This window comes from Larus michahellis, chromosome 23 (assembly GCF_964199755.1).
Source record: "Larus michahellis chromosome 23, bLarMic1.1, whole genome shotgun sequence".
Lineage (NCBI taxonomy): Eukaryota > Metazoa > Chordata > Aves > Charadriiformes > Laridae > Larus > Larus michahellis.
Window position 1 is genome coordinate 6,765,881 of NC_133918.1, and position 17,311 is coordinate 6,783,191.

Sequence of the window (17,311 nt, forward strand, 5' to 3'; positions counted from 1 at the left end):
CCATCCATGGCCACGTCACACCTACATCCCAATTTATTCTTCAGGCCAGAAGCAGCTCTCGATGAGGGGCGGGGGGGGGGGAAATGTGCCCAGCCCGCTGCCAGCGATAGGGGGGGTGGCACAGAGTGGTGGTGGGGGATCAGCTGGCAGGGCCATGGGTGCACCCCAGCTCTGGGGGCTGGCACAGCCCTGCCAGCACAGCACATGGGTGGGGATGGAGTTTTGGGGAGGTGGTAGGGGTACATTCAGTGCTCTTGCCTGGGGGAGTGTGCCCGCTGGGGGATGGGAACAACAGCTCTAGGGCAGGCTGGCGTTGGAGCTGCTGGCTGTGCTGTTGCGTTTCTGGAGGCATTTCACCGTGCTGGGCACCTGCAAGCCTGAAGAGACGTGGAAGCTGCCGCACCAGACCTGCGGGCACAGGAGCATGGCTGGGGGGGACGGGGCTGGCACAGGTATGAGGGGGCTGAACCCCACCACCAGCAGCCATGGAGGTGGTGCCTAGCCCTGCCTGCCCCTTACCATGAAGGCAGGCAGCACTGGCTGTGTGAACTTGGCCTTGAAGGTGTGGAGCAGCTGCTTGGTCCTGGCGTTGTAGAAGGACAAGAAACCTGTGGGCACATGGGGGAGGTGTGTGGGGGGGTCACAGGTGGGCACAGAGCTTGCAGACCCCCAGCACAGTGTCTATGGTGGTGGCAATGACCATGGTGGACATGCCAGTTCCCATGGCGGTGATGGTGCCCATGCTGGACATGCTGGTGCCCATGGTGGTGGCAGTGCCCATGCTGGTGCCTGTGGTGGTGGGAGTGCCCACACTGGACATGCTGATGCCCACGGTGGTGGTGGTCTCCGTGGCGGTGGCAGACCCTGTGTCCACCCCCAACACTGCCCCATCCCCACCCCATCCCTCACCCACCTTCATGGAAGTTGCAGTAGACGCCGATGCAGTCGGGCACAGGCACGTCCAGCACCTTGGCCTTGTTGGCGTGCTTGGCGCTGAAGCTGACCTGCAGCCAGTTGTTGAGGTGGAGGCACCAGGAGGCCGAAGTCTTGCCCAGCTGGTCGAATTTGCCCAGGCTGCGATATGCCACCCCCACGCCAAAAGCTTTGCTGTCCCGGTCGTACCGCACCTCCCAGTAGTGGTCGTCCCCGTCAATCAGTGTGTCACCTGCAGGCACAGGGCACGGCTCTCCCTGGGGCACCCATGGGTTGCCCCATCCTGTCCCCATCCCCGCCAGGTCCTTCTGGGTGCCCCGTGCCCCCCTACATCACCTCCTGTGCCCTCAGAGCCACCCTCTCTCCTCCGTGTCTCCATCCCCTCATGATGCAGGGTCCCCCACCGGCACCCAAGTGGGTGCCCCCAGATCTCACCCAGAACCGTGTAGGACTCAGCGGTGAAGCGATCTCTGCCCCCGCGCCCTGAGGGCATCCTCTTGGGCGACTGCACCACCCTAGGACAGACGGACACCAGCAAGGAGGACTGGGTTGGCATGACCCAGGGAGTGGGGACAATGCTGGGGTGACAAGGAGGGGGTGACCCTACCTGGCAGGTGAGTTGGCGGGCGAGGCTGTCCTGCCCTTGCCATCCTTCTCGCGTGCCTTGACGTCCTGCACCTTGCCACCTGTGGCGTCCCACTCCACGCTGAGCTCCTCCACCCGCAGGTTCTGGTGGCACGTGCTGGCGTCCAGCCGAAACATGAACGCTGGGGACAGCCACCATCAGCGCGTCCCCCCCCACCCACCTAGCCCTGCCTGGCACCAAGGGGTCACGGACCTGCTGGCATGCTTGGGAAGGGGCAGCGTGGAGTGGCACGGGGGGTGACAGGTGCCCTGCCACTGCTGGTACCCACCTTTTGTTTCCAAAGTGACTGGCTCGGAGAACTCGCCCGCTACAGCCTTGTTACATGCCCGTACCCGAAAATTCATGTACTTCATGTCAAACTTCAGCCCTGTGGGCACAGCAGGGTCACAAAGCAGGGCACAGGGAGGGCACCGTGACCCCCATGTCCCCTGCAAAGCCTGGCACTGCCACCCAGCCCCCTAGGACAGCCCCAGACCCTAGCCACCCGCAGTGCCCGCTCCCAGCCTGGCACATTTGGGGCTACTTTTGCCCCTGTGCCCTCACCGGAGAGGGTGTACTCAGTGGTCTTGATGCCCTCGACCACCATCCAGGGCTGGTCCTCCTTGGCGCGGGGTGGCCCCTCGAAGTTGGTCCTGCGGTACTCCAGCACGTAATGGTCGATCTTGCTGTCCTCGTCAGGCATCCTCCAGGCCAGCGTCACACAGTTATCGGCCACCAGCGACTCCGCCAGGTCAATCTCAGGGGTGCTGGGCACTGCCCGTGGAAGCAGCCATGCTAGTGTCCCCCCCGCTGCAACCCTGCTGCCAGCCAGAGTGTCCCCAGCACCCCCAGGGACCCTCGGGGCACTCATAGGTCCCTTGGGCATGGCACCCACAGGACCCATGGACACAGCACCCTAGGGACACCATGTGTGGCATCCCAGGCACCCTGGGCATGGCACTTGCCGCATCCCTGGGCACAGCATCTAACAACCCCCCCTGCCCTCATCCCTTCATCCCTAGCACCTTCTTGTCCCTCTGGGTGGGGTACCACAGGGTGCCCCAGGCCTGGCATCCCCCCACTCCTCACCCCATCCCCTGGGACCCACCAGACCCCTTAAACCCTGGACCCCCATCCTCATGCTGTCCCCTCGCCAAGCTGGCACAGCACTCTATGCCCTCAGCACTGCCATTCCCTTGCAGCAGGAGAAACCCACCCACTGTGCCCTGTCCCTGCATGTCCCCCTGTCCCTGTCACCCGCTGCCCATGAGCCATACCTGGCAGAAAGGCGAGGGCCTGGAGCAGGCGGCGTTCCTGGGCAAAATCCACCATCAAGTGGCTCATGTTGTCGCTCACCTTGGCCTTGAGTGAGAGGCGGAAGGCGGGTGCCATCGTCACGCTGCATGGGGAACGTGGGGATGAGGGTCAGCGGGTCCGAGAGCCAGACATCCACCCAGCCCTGACTGCTCACCCCCTGCCCTGTGTGGCCATGGGGAGGTGGGGACGGTGGGCAGAGCCACCCCAGCACCCACAGGGCCACCCATCGCGGGGTTCTGGCTGGGAGGAGGGAGGGGGTTAGTGGGACTGGGGGGCACGGGGGTGCCGTACCTATCCTTGATCTGTTTGGCAGCCTTGCGAGCGCAGAGCAAAAGAGGAGGAAAAAAAGAAGCAGGTGAGACAGCAGTGCCAGGAGACAGCGCAGTACAGCGTGCCCGGACCCCTGTTCTAGTGCCAGCATGGCAGAGCATGCCTGCGTCCCTGCTGTGGTACCCAGCAGAACAGCATCCCTGCATCCCTGCTGCGGTACCCCACAGCACAGCATCCCCGCTGCGGTACCCCACAGCACAGCATCCCGCATCCCCACCGTGCTACCCCATGGCACAGGATCCCGCATCCCTGCTGCGGTACCCCACAGCACAGCATCCCGCATCCCCACAGTGGTACCCATGGCACAGCATCCCACATCGCTGCTGCGGTACCCCACAGCACAGCATACCCGCTGCAGTACCCCACAGCCACAGCACGCCAATGGCACAGCATCCCATACACCCGCCAGTGCCCCCCATGTCCCTACCATGATGTCCCTTTGTCGCGGCAGAAAGGGGACAACAGGAAGGTTAGGGATGACCCCGGGGGTGGTCCATGCTCCCACCCAGCCCCACAGTGGGCACAGACAGCCCAGCGTTGCCCCAGTGCCCAGCGCAGAAAGAAAGGAAGGTGCCCGCCTGGGGTAAGCGCAGCCTCAGGGTGGCATCGGGAGGCTGTCAAGCTGGGGATCAGGACACCCCCAGTGTGGGGGACAGCCAGATGGGGACACCCCCCTGCACCGGTGGGGACGCACCTGGGCGAAGTCATGGTGGTTGGCTGTCCCCAGGGCCTGGTTGGCTGCCTCCAGCAGCTCCTCCGAGCTCTCCAGGGCCTTGGCACACGCTGCCAGCTGGGCCTGGTGTGGGGAGGGAGAGGGGCAGCAGTGGGCGAGGGTGCCAGTGCAAGGGGGGACACGCAGGGCGGGCGCTGACCTGCAGCTCGTAGGTGCGGCTGGCGCGGTCCTGCTTGATCTTCATCAGCATCTGATCCTTCAGCTCGTCCAGCAGCGCGTACAGTGACTGGAACTCATTCTCCAGGTCCTCCTGTGCCCGCGACGAGTTGGCCTGGTCACAATGCCCTGGGGTGTCAGTGGGTGCCACCCCAACTCGGGACCCCAGTGTACCGGGGGGTCCCCAGGGGGAGGGCAGGGGGCTGCCCAGTACCTCCACATTCTGCATCATCTGCTTGAGGGAATAGATGAAGTTCTGGATCTCCTCATTCTTCACGGCCAGGGTGGTGATGATCTTCCGCAGAGACTCCTGTCCGGCCCCCCCAGCCCGTGGTCAGTGCCCCTTGGACCCCACCTCCCCTCTGCCCCCCCTGACCTCCCCTTGGCTCGCTGTTCCTGCCAGGCCCAGGCGTGTCAGGTGCCATGGGGACCCAGGGCTCTGCCGCCACGGCGGGAGCAGGATGACTTGGCAAGTGAGTGAAAGCAGAGCGAGGGCAGCTTGGGGGGAGAGCCCTACAGCCCCCCTGCACCCCTCCATCCCTCCCTCCCGCACCCCTCCTTCACCATGCTTAACCCCTGCATCCCTTCTTCCTCCCCACCTCTGTCCCTCTTTCTCCATCCCTCCATCCCCTCTTCCTCCCTCCCTTGCTCCCTCCCTTCTGCATCCCTCCTTTGCCAGCCTTAACCTCTGCATCCCTCCTTCCTCCACACCTACCTCCCTCCCTCCTTTCCCGACCTTCATCCCCCCAACCTCTCTTCCTCCCTCACTCCATCTCTCCATCTCCCCCTCCTGCACCCCTCCTTCTCTCCTTTGCCTTCCTTAACCCCTCCCTCCCTCCTTCCCCCAGACCTTCATCACCTCCAACCCCTCTTCCTCCAGCCCTCCCTCTCCCTCGCTCCATCCCCCCTCCCTCCTCTATCTCTCCATCCCTCCCTCTCTCCTTCTCCATCCTTAACCCCTCCCTCCCTCCTTCCTCCAGACTTTCATCCCCTCTTCCTCCCTCCCCCTCCCTCCATCCCTCCATCCCTCCATCCCTCCATCCCTCTCCCTCCATCCCTCTCCCTCTCCCTCTCCCTCTCCCTCTCCCTCTCCGTCACTCGCCCACCGGCCCCACCTGGTCACCCATACCGGGCCGGCCCCGCCGCCGCTCGGGCCCCGCCGACACCAACAAAGGGGGAGCGGCGCCCCCCGCCCCGCCCCAGCCGCGGGGCGCGACGGGAAGCGTAGTCCTGGGGGCGTGGTCTCGCCCCGCGGCATGCTGGGAGTTGTAGTCGGGAGGGCGTGCGCGCGGCGCGGACATGTTCCCGGAGGAGTGTCTCAGGTTCCCCCCCAGGAACATGGCTGGCCCCCGCTTTGCAGAGGGAGACCCACTGACACCCTCACAAATACACTCTAGTCAAGGGGGGGGCCGTGAGCCCCCCGGGTCTGGGTGACCCAAGGTAGGGGCCTTGGAGGCTGATGTGGCTAGGAAAGCCCAGCGCCCTGGGGGTTGTGGGGTGATGAAAGCGGTTCCCAGAGACCGTGTGTGGAGGTGTGCTCTCCCCTTTTACCCCTTTTCCCCCTTCCCCCCATCAGTGGGAGTTATGAGTTGCACTTGAACTTTGGGGCATGGCTGGCAACACAGTCAAAACACTGTCTGGAGTGGGGACCTAGATATTTCGTTCCCTTGCGAATATGACGACAGGTCAATTCTCTTACTCTGTAGTGGACAGCCGAAGAGCCCTTGGAGCTCTCCTGCACGGCAGCGGGCTGCATGTCAGTATCGCCCCTTGAGCGGGGACGCTCACTTAAGGTTCTACTCCTCGAGGCTGAGAGATTCCTTGGCGCAACAAATTCTTGGTAAGTGACTAATAGCATGCTAAACTTTGAAATCTTAGCTAAGTGATATAAAGGATTGATTGCACATATATCATCCTTTAGACATAAACCGTTGACTAAGTCCAGGGCTAGGAATTGGATCCAGCCGCACCTAGACTCCTCTCTGAGGAGTTTAGAACACAAGGGCGTCCTTTCTGAGCCTCGTGACTCAATGGGAGGGTCTCCCTGACAGCTTGTCGGACCCTGTCCTCTATGCAGTAAATAATCAAGTGTACCCTTCCATCAAATCTCATAAAACACTGTCGCATTCACTATGAACTTTGTTAAATCAGCATGTGGGAAAGCAATGGAAGATCAACAAGGAGGATTGTAAATACGCTCAAGTGACTCTCACACGGCGTGCTGGGAAACATATATATCACACTAATTGTTGTTTAGTCTTGGGTGCTTGCACTTAGATAACGTAAGTCTGCGATGGACTCAGGGACACCTTATCTAGCTTCTTGAGAATCCTGCCCTGTTGTTGAAGATCAAAGCACAGCAGGAAAACTGTGCCTGTTTGAACCCTCTAGATACCAGCGGGAACAGGGAGCCCACACGCGCCCTTGCTCACAAGGGCTCTCTCACCCCGCAGTGCCCGCATCCCCTGCTTGTGTGCCTCTGCCCGGCTGGTGCTTCAGATTTTCCCCGGTCTGTGAGGTGTCGAGATTAAACTTGTTCTTTGCATTTCATCTGCGGTTTTGTGGATGTTCCTGTGTCCTGCCTGCATCGGCTCACACACACTCTTTTATATTAATAAATATTACGCTACTTCTCTCTTACGACTAAGTTAATCATTCTGCCCGCGACAGCATGAGAACAAGCAACAGGTTTCCCTGGGGAGAATGAAAAAAGGTGGCGTCCGGGTGGGGTGTGGAGCGGGGCCGGCTGCCTCCTCCGCCGGAGGGTCCCGTGTCTGGTTGCCGCGGCAGCCAGCGGCAGCTGCCCCGGGCGTCCGCCCCACGGACGGCTCCCACCTGCGGGAGGGCCGGACGCGTCACGTGACCCAAGCTGACCAATAGGGTGCTCCATCCCGCCTGCCGTGGCGCGTGCAAGCGCTGAGGGCTCGAAGGGGCCGGAGCGGGCCGTTAAAGGGCCTTCTCCAGGGGCCCTGCCCTGCCCTCCCCTCCCCTCCCCTCCCCTCCCCTCCCCTCCCCTCCCCTCCCCTCCTCTCCTTCTTTCTGCAATGGCTGACGTCCGTCCGTGGAAGACCCTGTCCGCTCACCTGCCTTTGATCCCCACCAGTGTGCTCTAGAATCCAGTTCCCGTCCCTTCCTGAGTCCAGGCTGGAGCTTCCCCAGCGCCTGCCGGTGACGGATTTTGTATATGTATTTGTAAATATTGTATCTATTTCATTATTTACTTTTTATTTAATTATTAATATTTCTTGAAGTAGCTCCAGGGGATGGAAAGGTTTTGAGCTGTTTAGAAAATGAATGTTACCTTCATAACACTTATTTTGTTGCTGGTTTTCCGGAGGTTACTGGAGTTCCCCCCAAAAGATGTGGGTCACGGACCCAGAATGTCTGAACGTTCCTGGGATGCATTAAAAAATTGTTAAAACATCTAACTGTGGGCATGAGACGTTGAAAATATATTAGTGTCAAAATAGATGTGTAAGCAGACAGTCTAAATAGATATTCTATATCGTAAGTGTTAATGTATAAGCCTAAGCATATCTAAGTCTAAACAGGTTTTCTATATAAATGTAAATAGATGATGTAAATTCCCTATATATATATGTGCAAATAGATACATGAGTGTAAATGTCTGTGCTATATATGTATTTGTGCAGCCACAAAGGAAAAAATAAATAAAAATGTTTATCACCGTGTTCTGTTGTGGATGAGGCGCCATCCCTGCCTCCCACCCTGGTCCTCTTCGGACCCACTGCTGCCACCGCCCTGGCCCTGGTGCCCCGCGCGGAGCGATGCAGCGTCCCTGGGGTCATTCCGGGGTGAAAGCCCCTGTTCCGCAGGTTTTTGGTGTAGAGGCGCTGGCTGTCGCTGCCAGGGCTGCGAGTGCGGGCAGGACCGAGAGCTGGGAGCCCCGCAGCCCGGTAAGCGGTTCCGGTCCCCGGCTGGACTAAAGCGGGTTGAGAGCGGTCAGCGCTCATCACCCTAATGAGCGCTAAGAGCGGGTTAATTAAGGGGGTGCTGCCGCCCGGCGGCCGTTCTTGTAGGTGGGGAGCGGCGCGTGCGCTGTGGCCACGCCTCCCGCCCCGTGTTATCATCGCCCCCCTGCCCTCACTGGCCACGCCCCCTGCACGGTCGACCACGCCCCTGCCCTCCTTGGCCACGCCCCTGCCCTCCCTTGCCACGCCCATGGCCTTGCCCTCTGGCGGTCTTGGCCACGCCCCCGGCCCTCCCTGGCCACGCCTCACCGCACGCTCCCTGCTGCTGCCCCCCCGTGGCCCAAGCGCGGTACTGCAGCGCCGGCCCCGCACGGGCTGTTGCCGGGCACCATCCTGGGCGGCGGAGGAAAGCCAAAAAAAAAAATATACCAATTTCGGGCTCCCGGGAAAGCCAAATCCACCCCGATTTGTGCAGCCGGAAACCAGTTTGGGGAAAATAGGACCCTCCTCGGTCCCGCCTCCCGCCCCGAGCTGCAGTACTGGCTTCTGCTCGCCAGCAGTGAGCGCTGTGGAGCCCGCTGTACTGCGCATGCGCGGCCCCCCGCCTGCAGTACCGCCTCATGCTCGTAAGGACGCGGCAGCGTGCGGCTGTGCACTGGGGGTACTGGTCGTCCCAGCTCAAGACTTTTTGACCAAAAGCCGGTACTGCAGCTGGGGAGGTGCCTGCGGGCCCCCTGGCTCCGTCTTTCCGCCCTCCTCTTCTTTGCCCCTCAGCTGCGCCTCCCCGGTCCCGCCTCCCGCCCCCTTGGCCCCGCCTCCCGGAACTGCCTCCCGCCCCGCCACGCAGGTGCTGGCCCACACGCAGCTGCAGCGGCCGGTGCCACCGCCAACCTGCGGGACCCCGGCTCGCCCTAGAAACGCCAGACCGCAGGGAGCACTGCGGAGGGGGCCGGTCCGCGAAATGGGTTTCTTTTGTGCTGTTGCAAACAGCTCAACAGTTTTTAAGGAGAAAAAGCCGCGTTTGGGTAAATCCCCCGCCGGCGGGCCCGGCTGCACGGCCCCGTTGCCACGGTGACGACCCCCCGCCCCCTCCGGGGCGTCTTCACCATGGCAATCGCTCGTGGGCGGATGGGCGGGAGGATGGGCCAATCAGAGCGCGGGCGCTGCGCTCCCTTTGGTCGGATCGCCTCGCCGGTGGGGATTGACGGCGGCGACGGGCCAATGGAGCGGGGCTGCCCGAGGAAGGGGGGAGAGCGAAGACCAATAGGCGTGCGCCATGGGCGGGCTGGGCCCGATCGAAATCGGAGCGGGGCGGTCCGGGGGGAAAGCTGGGCTCAGCGGACGGGGCCGGGCCCGGCCCGCGCGGCCGCCGCGAGCACGTGGTGAGGCAGCTGGATCGCGTCAAGGTGAGCGGCGGAAGGCCTGAGGGGTCCCCGAGGGTTGATGGGGGGGCCGGGAGGGCCCTGAGTGGGGCTGGGGGAGCGGGAGGCCTGAGGGGGTGCGTTGTCGGGTCGGAGGGGGATGGCTGGGCGCGCGTCGCCGCGGGGTCCCTTCCGCCTGCGGGGTTTAGGGTGCGGTGCTGGCGATGCCGGAGAAATGAAGCCCGGAACGGCGGTAAGAAAGCAGTGTCCGGGCTGTGCTGTTGCCGCCCCGCAGGGGCGCCGGGCCGGCCCCTCCGCAGTTCCCCAGCGCTCCCCCCAAAATGCCCGTGGGGCCCTGGGGGTGCCGGGCTGTGGAGTAGCTGCGCTCCCTCAGCGTCGCCCAGGGGGGCTGCAGAGGGAGGGAGGGAGGAAGCAGAGTGGGGGGGGCCGGTTTGGGGCCCGACACCGAGACCAGGTCTCCTGCTGCCCGGTCTGGCGAACAGGCTTGTGTGGCTGGTTTTGGGTCTGAGAAAGAGAGGGAGTTGTGTGGCTTTGGGCTCAGGAACAGGATTCAAGATGAAATCTGCTCCAGGCCCCCTCTCTCTGCGCGGAGGATCCCATCCTGGCCCCGCTCCGAGGGCAGTATGGGTTGCGGGTCCCTCGGCTCGTCCCTGTTGGCTGTGTGTGACAAACAGGCTCATTTCTCTCCTCTTCTTTTCCCAGGGTCACCTTCTGCGGCACGGCAAGAAAATCCTGCACGGCTCATTCTGCTTGCTGCTCAGGTAATGCACGTGTGGGGCTCGGGGAGCAGGGAGACACATTTGTGAGTTCAGGGATGCTACAGATACTCCCTGTCAAAGCCGGAGAAAAGGCAAATTTGCAGACAGTGCAGAAAAGCTGACGAGGAGTTGCAGTTAACAGAGTGTGCCTCCTGCCTGAGTTGGTCTCTTGGTAGTTAGGAATGGTTTCCTTTGGGATCAAAGCCTGAACTTTCACTTCTGGTAAATTACCTTTGTTAGGGTCAGGCGTTTTTCTTCTGTTCGTACTGATTCCAGGGGTAAGTGGGAAATAGCCTTTTCTTTTCCTATGCATAAGTCAATTTCTACTAGTCTGTGGTGTCCATCTAGTTAATGTTTGAGCACCTAGAGGCCAGTAGAAATGTAATGAATGAAACGTGATGGAAACCGATGTGTTGCTTGATTTTTACACTTTTTTATTATTATTGATTGACTGTGGAAGGCATGTTTTTCTGTGGCTCAATCCACATTGTTCTGTGGAGCCTTCAGTCTAGGACTTTTAAGCAAAAAAAGTTTGTCGTTCCAGAAAAGGCCTGGTCCTTCCTAGGACTGAGGTTCAGATTTGGAGGGTCTCTTAAGTACACGGTCAGAATGAAAGCCAAATTTCACTGGATGTTGCTGCTGTTACTCTTTACTTTCATTAATGTCCCCACAGCTACCTCATGGATGGGAGCTCCGAATCGTAATTTTCTTTTTTTTCCAGTCTCTAACACGCTCTTTTCCCCCCAAGGAGAGGCTACGTTTAAGAGTTAATTAGTTTCCTCCCAAACGTGCCAGTGACTAAAATTGAGTTATGATTATTAATACCAGAAAAATGACACCGCTTTTAGAGATCTGGACTATTTCTGAACTCATATTCGTCACGTGCAAATGTCCTTGGGATACAGATCGTCTGCGCTTTGTGCTCTCGCGAGACAATACACTAAGACAGGGATGAGCTCTGGCATTCAGAAAAGATACAAGGTCCCGGGGTTTTTGTCTGTTTGTTTTCTTTTGTGGGGGTGTGTGTGCTTTCAAAAACAGAGTGCACTGTTGGCTGCACATGGCAGCCTGCAGAGCTCTTTTGCTGACTGACCTCTCCTTTTCTTTGTCACTTCTCTTTTGTGGCTACAGGTTTCATTTGGATAATTTTAGAAGAGCGATTAAGTGACGTGCCTGTGTAAAAGTGCTGGCAATACCGGGAAGGTAAATACTTGAACCGGTAGTGAATAACGTGGCTACAAGTAGAATTTCTGAAGGAGGAAGAACAGCAGCAGCAGGAAGCAAATGGCAAGTTCCCCCCAAATTGTGTGTCCAACACATCAAAGTTTAATTGCTAAATATTGTTTGGCAGTATGTTACATGTGGTTGTTTTTGTTAAACATAAACTTTCAGGAAATTCAGGGTTGTGCATGGCAAAAGAAGTCCCTCTGTCTGTGTGTCCTGCTCCGTAAATGTCTGGCAGCAGGGCCATTTTTCCCTATTCTCAGTATGGCCGTGGTAGTGCTGCGATATTTAGACCTAACAGACAGGTTTAGGAGTGGAAGAAGAATGCCTGTTTTCTGTAAGGGCTATGAACGCTGACCCTTTTCTCCCTCTGCTGCTTTCCTGTGCACCAGGTGAAGCTGTTTTATTTTTCTCCCTTGATGCGGGTTTGTAATTTGCGTTGCTAGGTTTTTGTGGAGTTCTCGTTGTGGATCACTTCTGCTGTGGCCAAGTGTCAAGATGCGGTTTTCAGTTTGCAGTTTCAGAAACCACATGCCCTGAAATGGGTGCAGGTGAAGCTGACCTTGGGCGTGCAGCCTGCGCTCACTGGGACGCTCAGGGGCTCCTCATCAAAGCAGCCGGGTGTGCGCGGGCACCCGCAGGGTTGCAGTCTGGTCTGAGAGCGTGCTGTGTTTTTGCTGCTGGGAGGTGGAAGTGAGCGTGTGCCCGGTAAATCCAAGGGCATCCAAAAGCTGGGAGGGACCCTGAGCAGGTTTGGTGGCACAATGGCAGTTTGAAAAGATCTTGACCATTGGGAGAAACGGCCTGGAAAGAAATCACTGCTTTTTTGCAAGGAGGCGGTTTAGAAGGAGAGGTGGGTTGCTGTACCCTTTAACAAAAATCTTAAACTCGGGATGTGTAGGGTGAGGAAACCCTGTCTCTATATAGGCTGAAGAAAATGTGCTTAGGTGTCTGTGTCTGTCGCAGCGTGTATCTGCGTGTATCTGGGAAAGTGGCTCTAGGGCAACTAAAGCTGCCAGTGAGTCAAAAAAAGTCAGGTTTGTCTGAAAAATGCAAAAGCTCTAGTGTCCCGTATCAACAACTGTGCTAGAGATGAAGCCAAATACTTTTTCCTCCGCTTGGCTGTAGTCCTTGCAAACCTCCACAAAAGAGGGGAGCTTTAGATTCCTAACCAGCTTTACGCTAAAGGGTTTTTTCCTCTCTTGGCAGAACGTCAACTGCCAGCGTTTCTTCTGCGGTCGCCCTTTCTTCTGCCACGACAGTACGGGACAGATGGAAAGGATCCGGAGTGCTCTGCGAGTATGTGGTACGTCTCCGATGCGCGTTTGCTTTTTTCCTAAGGTCCTTGTCGTGTGGACTTTGAAGTTAACACGAAGGAGGTGCCAGCGCTCCTTCTATAGTTCTTCTATGAAATATTTTAACAAAATCCTAAAAGTAAAATAAAGTCTGTTCTGGAGCATGTTATGCCTGTGCAAAGCTTACTTCCCTCTGTTTATTTTTCTCTTCCTGAGAGCATAATCTTCTCTTTCTGTGTGCTTACTGTTAAATGATACTGTGAAAATAATTTTGTATTAAAAGAGGGAAGAAACTGTTCATAAGAGTTCGCGTGTTCAGAAGAAGCAGACTTTGTTTTTGTGATAAAAGCTTAATGCTTTTTCAGTCAATAAATTTTAAAAATATCTTATGGTGGTACTCAAAAACCTTACTGAGATACCGGCATCTGTCCTAAAAGCAATCCAGGTCAAAGAAGAGACACGGACAAAACAGGACAAATCGGCGTCGCTTCTGCATGTTTTCCAGGCTTTGACACGAAGCATCAGCAGCCTCGTAACTGCTGACGGCGAGTCCTGATGTGGTTTTGGTGAGTTGTGGCTTCCAATAACGTCCTTTGTCTGTAACCTGCAGCGTGTCATTTTGACTTTGCTTGGAAAGAGATTTTTCCAAAATGGGACTGTTGTTCATTCAAAGCGGTTGCATTTTATGGAATTCCCATCATCAACAAGCCTTTGTGCTCCCTTCTAAAAAAGGAAAAGAAAAAAAATTTCCTTCCAAAGGCCCAAGCACAGCACATTTTCCAACAGTTTGGTGGCATCGCCGGTCTTTGGGTTCTCGGTTGTAACAGTCGAGATACCATAAAAACACATTCCTCTGCGTGTTCAACACAGACAAAAGCATTAGCCAATCTGCCGGTCTTTTTTGGTAGCCTGATGGATTGCAGCGCCAGGGATTTGATTTCCACCCCCTCCCCGCCCCCTAAAACCATATGGGGGATCTTTTATCTCACTGGGTTTTCTGTGCTAAATGGAACTTTGAAAACCAAAAAAGTTAAAATTGTATGATTTGCAAACTGACTTGCATGGTTTAAACTGCAACTGCCAGTATAGCTGTAGCATACAATGTAGATTTGATTTCCCCCTTCCCCCGCAAAGGTAAAACCGTTTGGGGGGATCTTTTATCTCACTGATTTTTCTGTGCTAAATGAAACCTTATTAAAAAAAAAAAGTTAAATTTTTATGATTTGCAAACTAGCTTGCATGGTTTAAACTGCAACTGCCTGTAGAGCTGTAGCATACAATTTAGGAGGTGTCCTTAAGCAGATGGGTATTTGTTCTGACGCTTTAAAAAGAGAGGCAACTGAATATAACGTTTGTTTTTTTTTTTCCTGCTATTTAGACGGTGTGCTCTGAAGCACTTTATTTCTGTCTGGCTTTCAGTGGCCTGTTTCCTCAGCAGTCCAGTAGCATCTCTCCTGGGCAGTGCAGCTGGCCAGACGTCCCTCCTCCTTGTGTAGCACACAAAAATCCTATGGTCAAATTATAGCTATGTATTTTGGAGAGAGATAATGTAATGGTATGAATTCATAGCTGTGCGAGCTAAATTAGTGCCAGAGGAAAGTCAAATACTTCTACAGTACAAGTATTTTTAATGAGTGTATGTAAATGTAGGCACACCTTTTCAGCATAACGTGAATGACCGAGCTTTGTTCTTTATTGTTCCTTTTGCTGTTCACAGTTTACCCTTCCTTCTCGGCTGCACTGACCCAGCGAGCGAGGTGGGCGGCGGCAGTGTGAGGGCTGTACCTGCGGCGGTGGGTCTGTCAGCATCGATTCTGGTGTTACAGCGCAGCCTGCTCCTGTCACCCCGCTGGGTGATCTCCCTGCAGCCACACTGGGAGGAAGGGGCCAGGCGTTTCCCAGCGCCGGCCAGAGTGTTCGCCCTTACGCTAAGAACGTAATGGCATCCTGGCTTTTGCAGGCTGTGCTGTGTTTGGAGCTGAGCTGCTTCCCCAGAATCCTCCTGTAGCTCAGCGACTGTCCTGTCCCTCGGTCTGACGGAATTCCTCTACTCCCTTCCGGGCTATTTTTTAAGATGCTGAGCTATAACTGGGGATTTCTGTTTTCCAGGTGCCTCGTCGTAGGCATCTCGTGCTGCTCGAGAGATGCCCCAGCCCAGGTTTGCAGCCGGTGGCAGAGCCTCCCTGAGGGGAAGGGGCCAGCCCTGGGTCTGGGTGTTTTGGGCATTTTTTTGGAGTGAATAGAAGGATGTCTGTGTGTCTCAGGGTTGTGATGATGTAATTTGGGGTACCCCGATGTCATTGGGGCAGCGATGATGCGGCAGAGGAGCAGGTGAGTGGGGGACGTGGGGTTACGTGAGGGTCTCCCAAAAGAGGTGGTTCACAGCCCCAAAACGTCTGAAAATCTTGGGATGCATTAAAAAAAATGTGAAAACCTGTAACTATGGGCGTGAGGCACTGAAATAGAGAACAATCTCTCATTTATATATGATAAATATATACATTGAGAAATAATAGTATGTATGTAAAATAAGTTCAAAATAAAAACCTCTTTGTCTAAGGATTCTATGATTCTGTGCTTCTGTGTTATACAAAAGATCCTAGAATATACAAATATTTAAAAAAATGTATTTATAAAAAGATATTAGTGTCAAAATAGATGTGTAAGCAGACAGTCTAAATAGATATTCTGTATCATAAATGTTAATGTATAAGTCTCAGCATATTTTCTATATAAGTGCAAACAGGTGATATAAATTCCCTAAATAGATAATTAAGGGGGTGCTGCCGCCCGGCGGCTGGAGGCGGGTCCTGCAGGTGTGCGCTCCTCCGTGCGCTGCGGCCCCGCCCCCGGCCCGCCTTGGACCCGCCCCCGGCGGCGCTGGGCGTTGGTTCCGCGGCTTCGCGGAGGCCGGTCTCGAGAGCGCGGCGGCCGGAGAGCGAACCAGGACCGCCGGGATTCCGTCGAGCTCCCCGCCGCCTCGAGCGCGATCGGTGCAGCCCGCCCGGCCTCGAGAGCGGCCGTCGGCGCTCCAGTATCGGCTCTTACGCGTTACCGCGCCCCTGTCTGTGCCCGGCAGTTTTCCGGTTGTCCATTTCCATGGCCCCTCAGTCCGCCGACGCGCCTCTCTATGGCACTTTAGTCCTCCAGGGCGCCCCTCAGTCAGCCGACGCGCCTCTCTATGGCACTTTGGTCCTCCAGGGCGCCGCTCAGTCAGCCGACGCGCCTCTCTATGGCACTTTGGTCCTCCAGGGCGCCCCTCAGTCAGCCGACGCGCCTCTCTATGGCACTTTGGTCCTCCAGGGCGCCGCTCAGTCAGCCGACGCGCCTCTCTATGGCACTTTGGTCCTCCAGGGCGCCGCTCAGTCAGCCGACGCGCCTCTCTATGGCACTTTGGTCCTCCAGGGCGCCCCTCAGTCAGCCGACGCGCCTCTCTATGGCACTTTGGTCCTCCAGGGCGCCCCTCAGTCAGCCGACGCGCCTCTCTATGGCACTTTGGTCCTCCAGGGCGCCCCTCAGTCAGCCGACGCGCCTCTCTATGGCACTTTGGTCCTCCAGGGCGCCGCTCAGTCAGCCGACGCGCCTCTCTATGGCACTTTGGTCCTCCCGGGCGCCCCTCAGTCAGCCGACGCGCCTCTCTATGGCACTTTGGTCCTCCCGGGCGCCCCTCAGTCAGCCGACGCGCCTCTCTATGGCACTTTGGTCCTCCAGGGCGCCCCTCAGTCCGCCGACGCGCCTCTCTATGGCACTTTGGTCCTCCAGGGCGCCCCTCAGTCAGCCGACGCGCCTCTCTATGGCACTTTGGTCCTCCAGGGCGCCGCTCAGTCAGCCGACGCGCCTCTCTATGGCACTTTGGTCCTCCAGGGCGCCCCTCAGTCAGCCGACGCGCCTCTCTATGGCACTTTGGTCCTCCCGGGCGCCGCTCAGTCAGCCGACGCGCCTCTCTATGGCACTTTGGTCCTCCAGGGCGCCCCTCAGTCAGCCGACGCGCCTCTCTATGGCACTTTGGTCCTCCAGGGCGCCGCTCAGTCAGCCGACGCGCCTCTCTATGGCACTTTGGTCCTCCCGGGCGCCCCTCAGTCAGCCGACGCGCCTCTCTATGGCACTTTGGTCCTCCCGGGCGCCCCTCAGTCAGCCGACGCGCCTCTCTATGGCACTTTGGTCCTCCAGGGCGCCCCTCAGTCCGCCGACGCGCCTCTCTATGGCACTTTGGTCCTCCAGGGCGCCCCTCAGTCAGCCGACGCGCCTCTCTATGGCACTTTGGTCCTCCAGGGCGCCGCTCAGTCAGCCGACGCGCCTCTCTATGGCACTTTGGTCCTCCAGGGCGCCCCTCAGTCAGCCGACGCGCCTCTCTATGGCACTTTGGTCCTCCAGGACGTCCCGCAGTCCGCCGATGCGCCTCTCTATGGGCTGACGCGCCTCTCCATGGTGATTTAGTCCTCCAGGTTCCAGGAAGTGCTCATCAGTCTTCCGGAAATCACCTGCTTCCAGCACTCTTCTAAAACCATAAAACACGATTACCAATTAACCACGAAAATATCTGAAGATAGCAAAAATAAAGTGATGCCTGCAGAACTCTCTTCTTTACAGCAACAAGTAGACAGAACTCAAACAAGAGCGGTAAGA

The 17,311-nt window shown here is 57.2% G+C and overlaps 1 protein-coding gene and 1 long non-coding RNA gene across 2 annotated transcripts; one reads left to right on the plus strand and one right to left on the minus strand.

The window, feature by feature from the left end:
- Window positions 1-18: 18 nt before the first annotated feature.
- Window positions 19-5,395, minus strand: FSD1 (fibronectin type III and SPRY domain containing 1). The gene is made up of 13 exons (XM_074565731.1): window positions 5,210-5,395; window positions 4,309-4,404; window positions 4,078-4,209; window positions 3,900-4,001; window positions 3,167-3,189; window positions 2,836-2,957; window positions 2,123-2,332; window positions 1,848-1,946; window positions 1,541-1,700; window positions 1,369-1,448; window positions 914-1,165; window positions 520-608; window positions 19-408 (listed from the first exon to the last, which is right to left on the minus strand). Exons 1-13 carry the CDS (start codon window positions 5,393-5,395, stop codon window positions 298-300), a joined length of 1,662 nt encoding a protein of 553 aa, XP_074421832.1. The 3' UTR covers window positions 19-297.
- Window positions 5,396-9,308: 3,913 nt separating this feature from the next.
- On the plus strand, window positions 9,309-15,362 carry LOC141734346 (uncharacterized). The gene is made up of 6 exons (XR_012584503.1): window positions 9,309-9,432; window positions 10,111-10,169; window positions 11,298-11,453; window positions 12,600-12,696; window positions 13,123-13,251; window positions 14,403-15,362. It is a non-coding gene; the product is annotated as an uncharacterized LOC141734346 (long non-coding RNA).
- Window positions 15,363-17,311: the final 1,949 nt, after the last annotated feature.

Bases quoted from the DNA above. Each gene is read 5' to 3' on its own strand.
- FSD1 (XM_074565731.1), bottom strand. From the start codon at position 5,395: ATGTCCGCGCCGCGCGCACGCCCTCCCGACTACAACTCCCAGCATGCC. The intron at 4,002-4,077 runs GTCAGCGCCCGC...TCCCCACACCAG, and splicing joins GCCGCACCTACGAGCTGCAG to GCCCAGCTGGCAGCGTGTGC. The intron at 3,190-3,899 runs GTGCGTCCCCAC...TGCGCTCGCAAG, and splicing joins ACCACCATGACTTCGCCCAG to GCTGCCAAACAGATCAAGGA.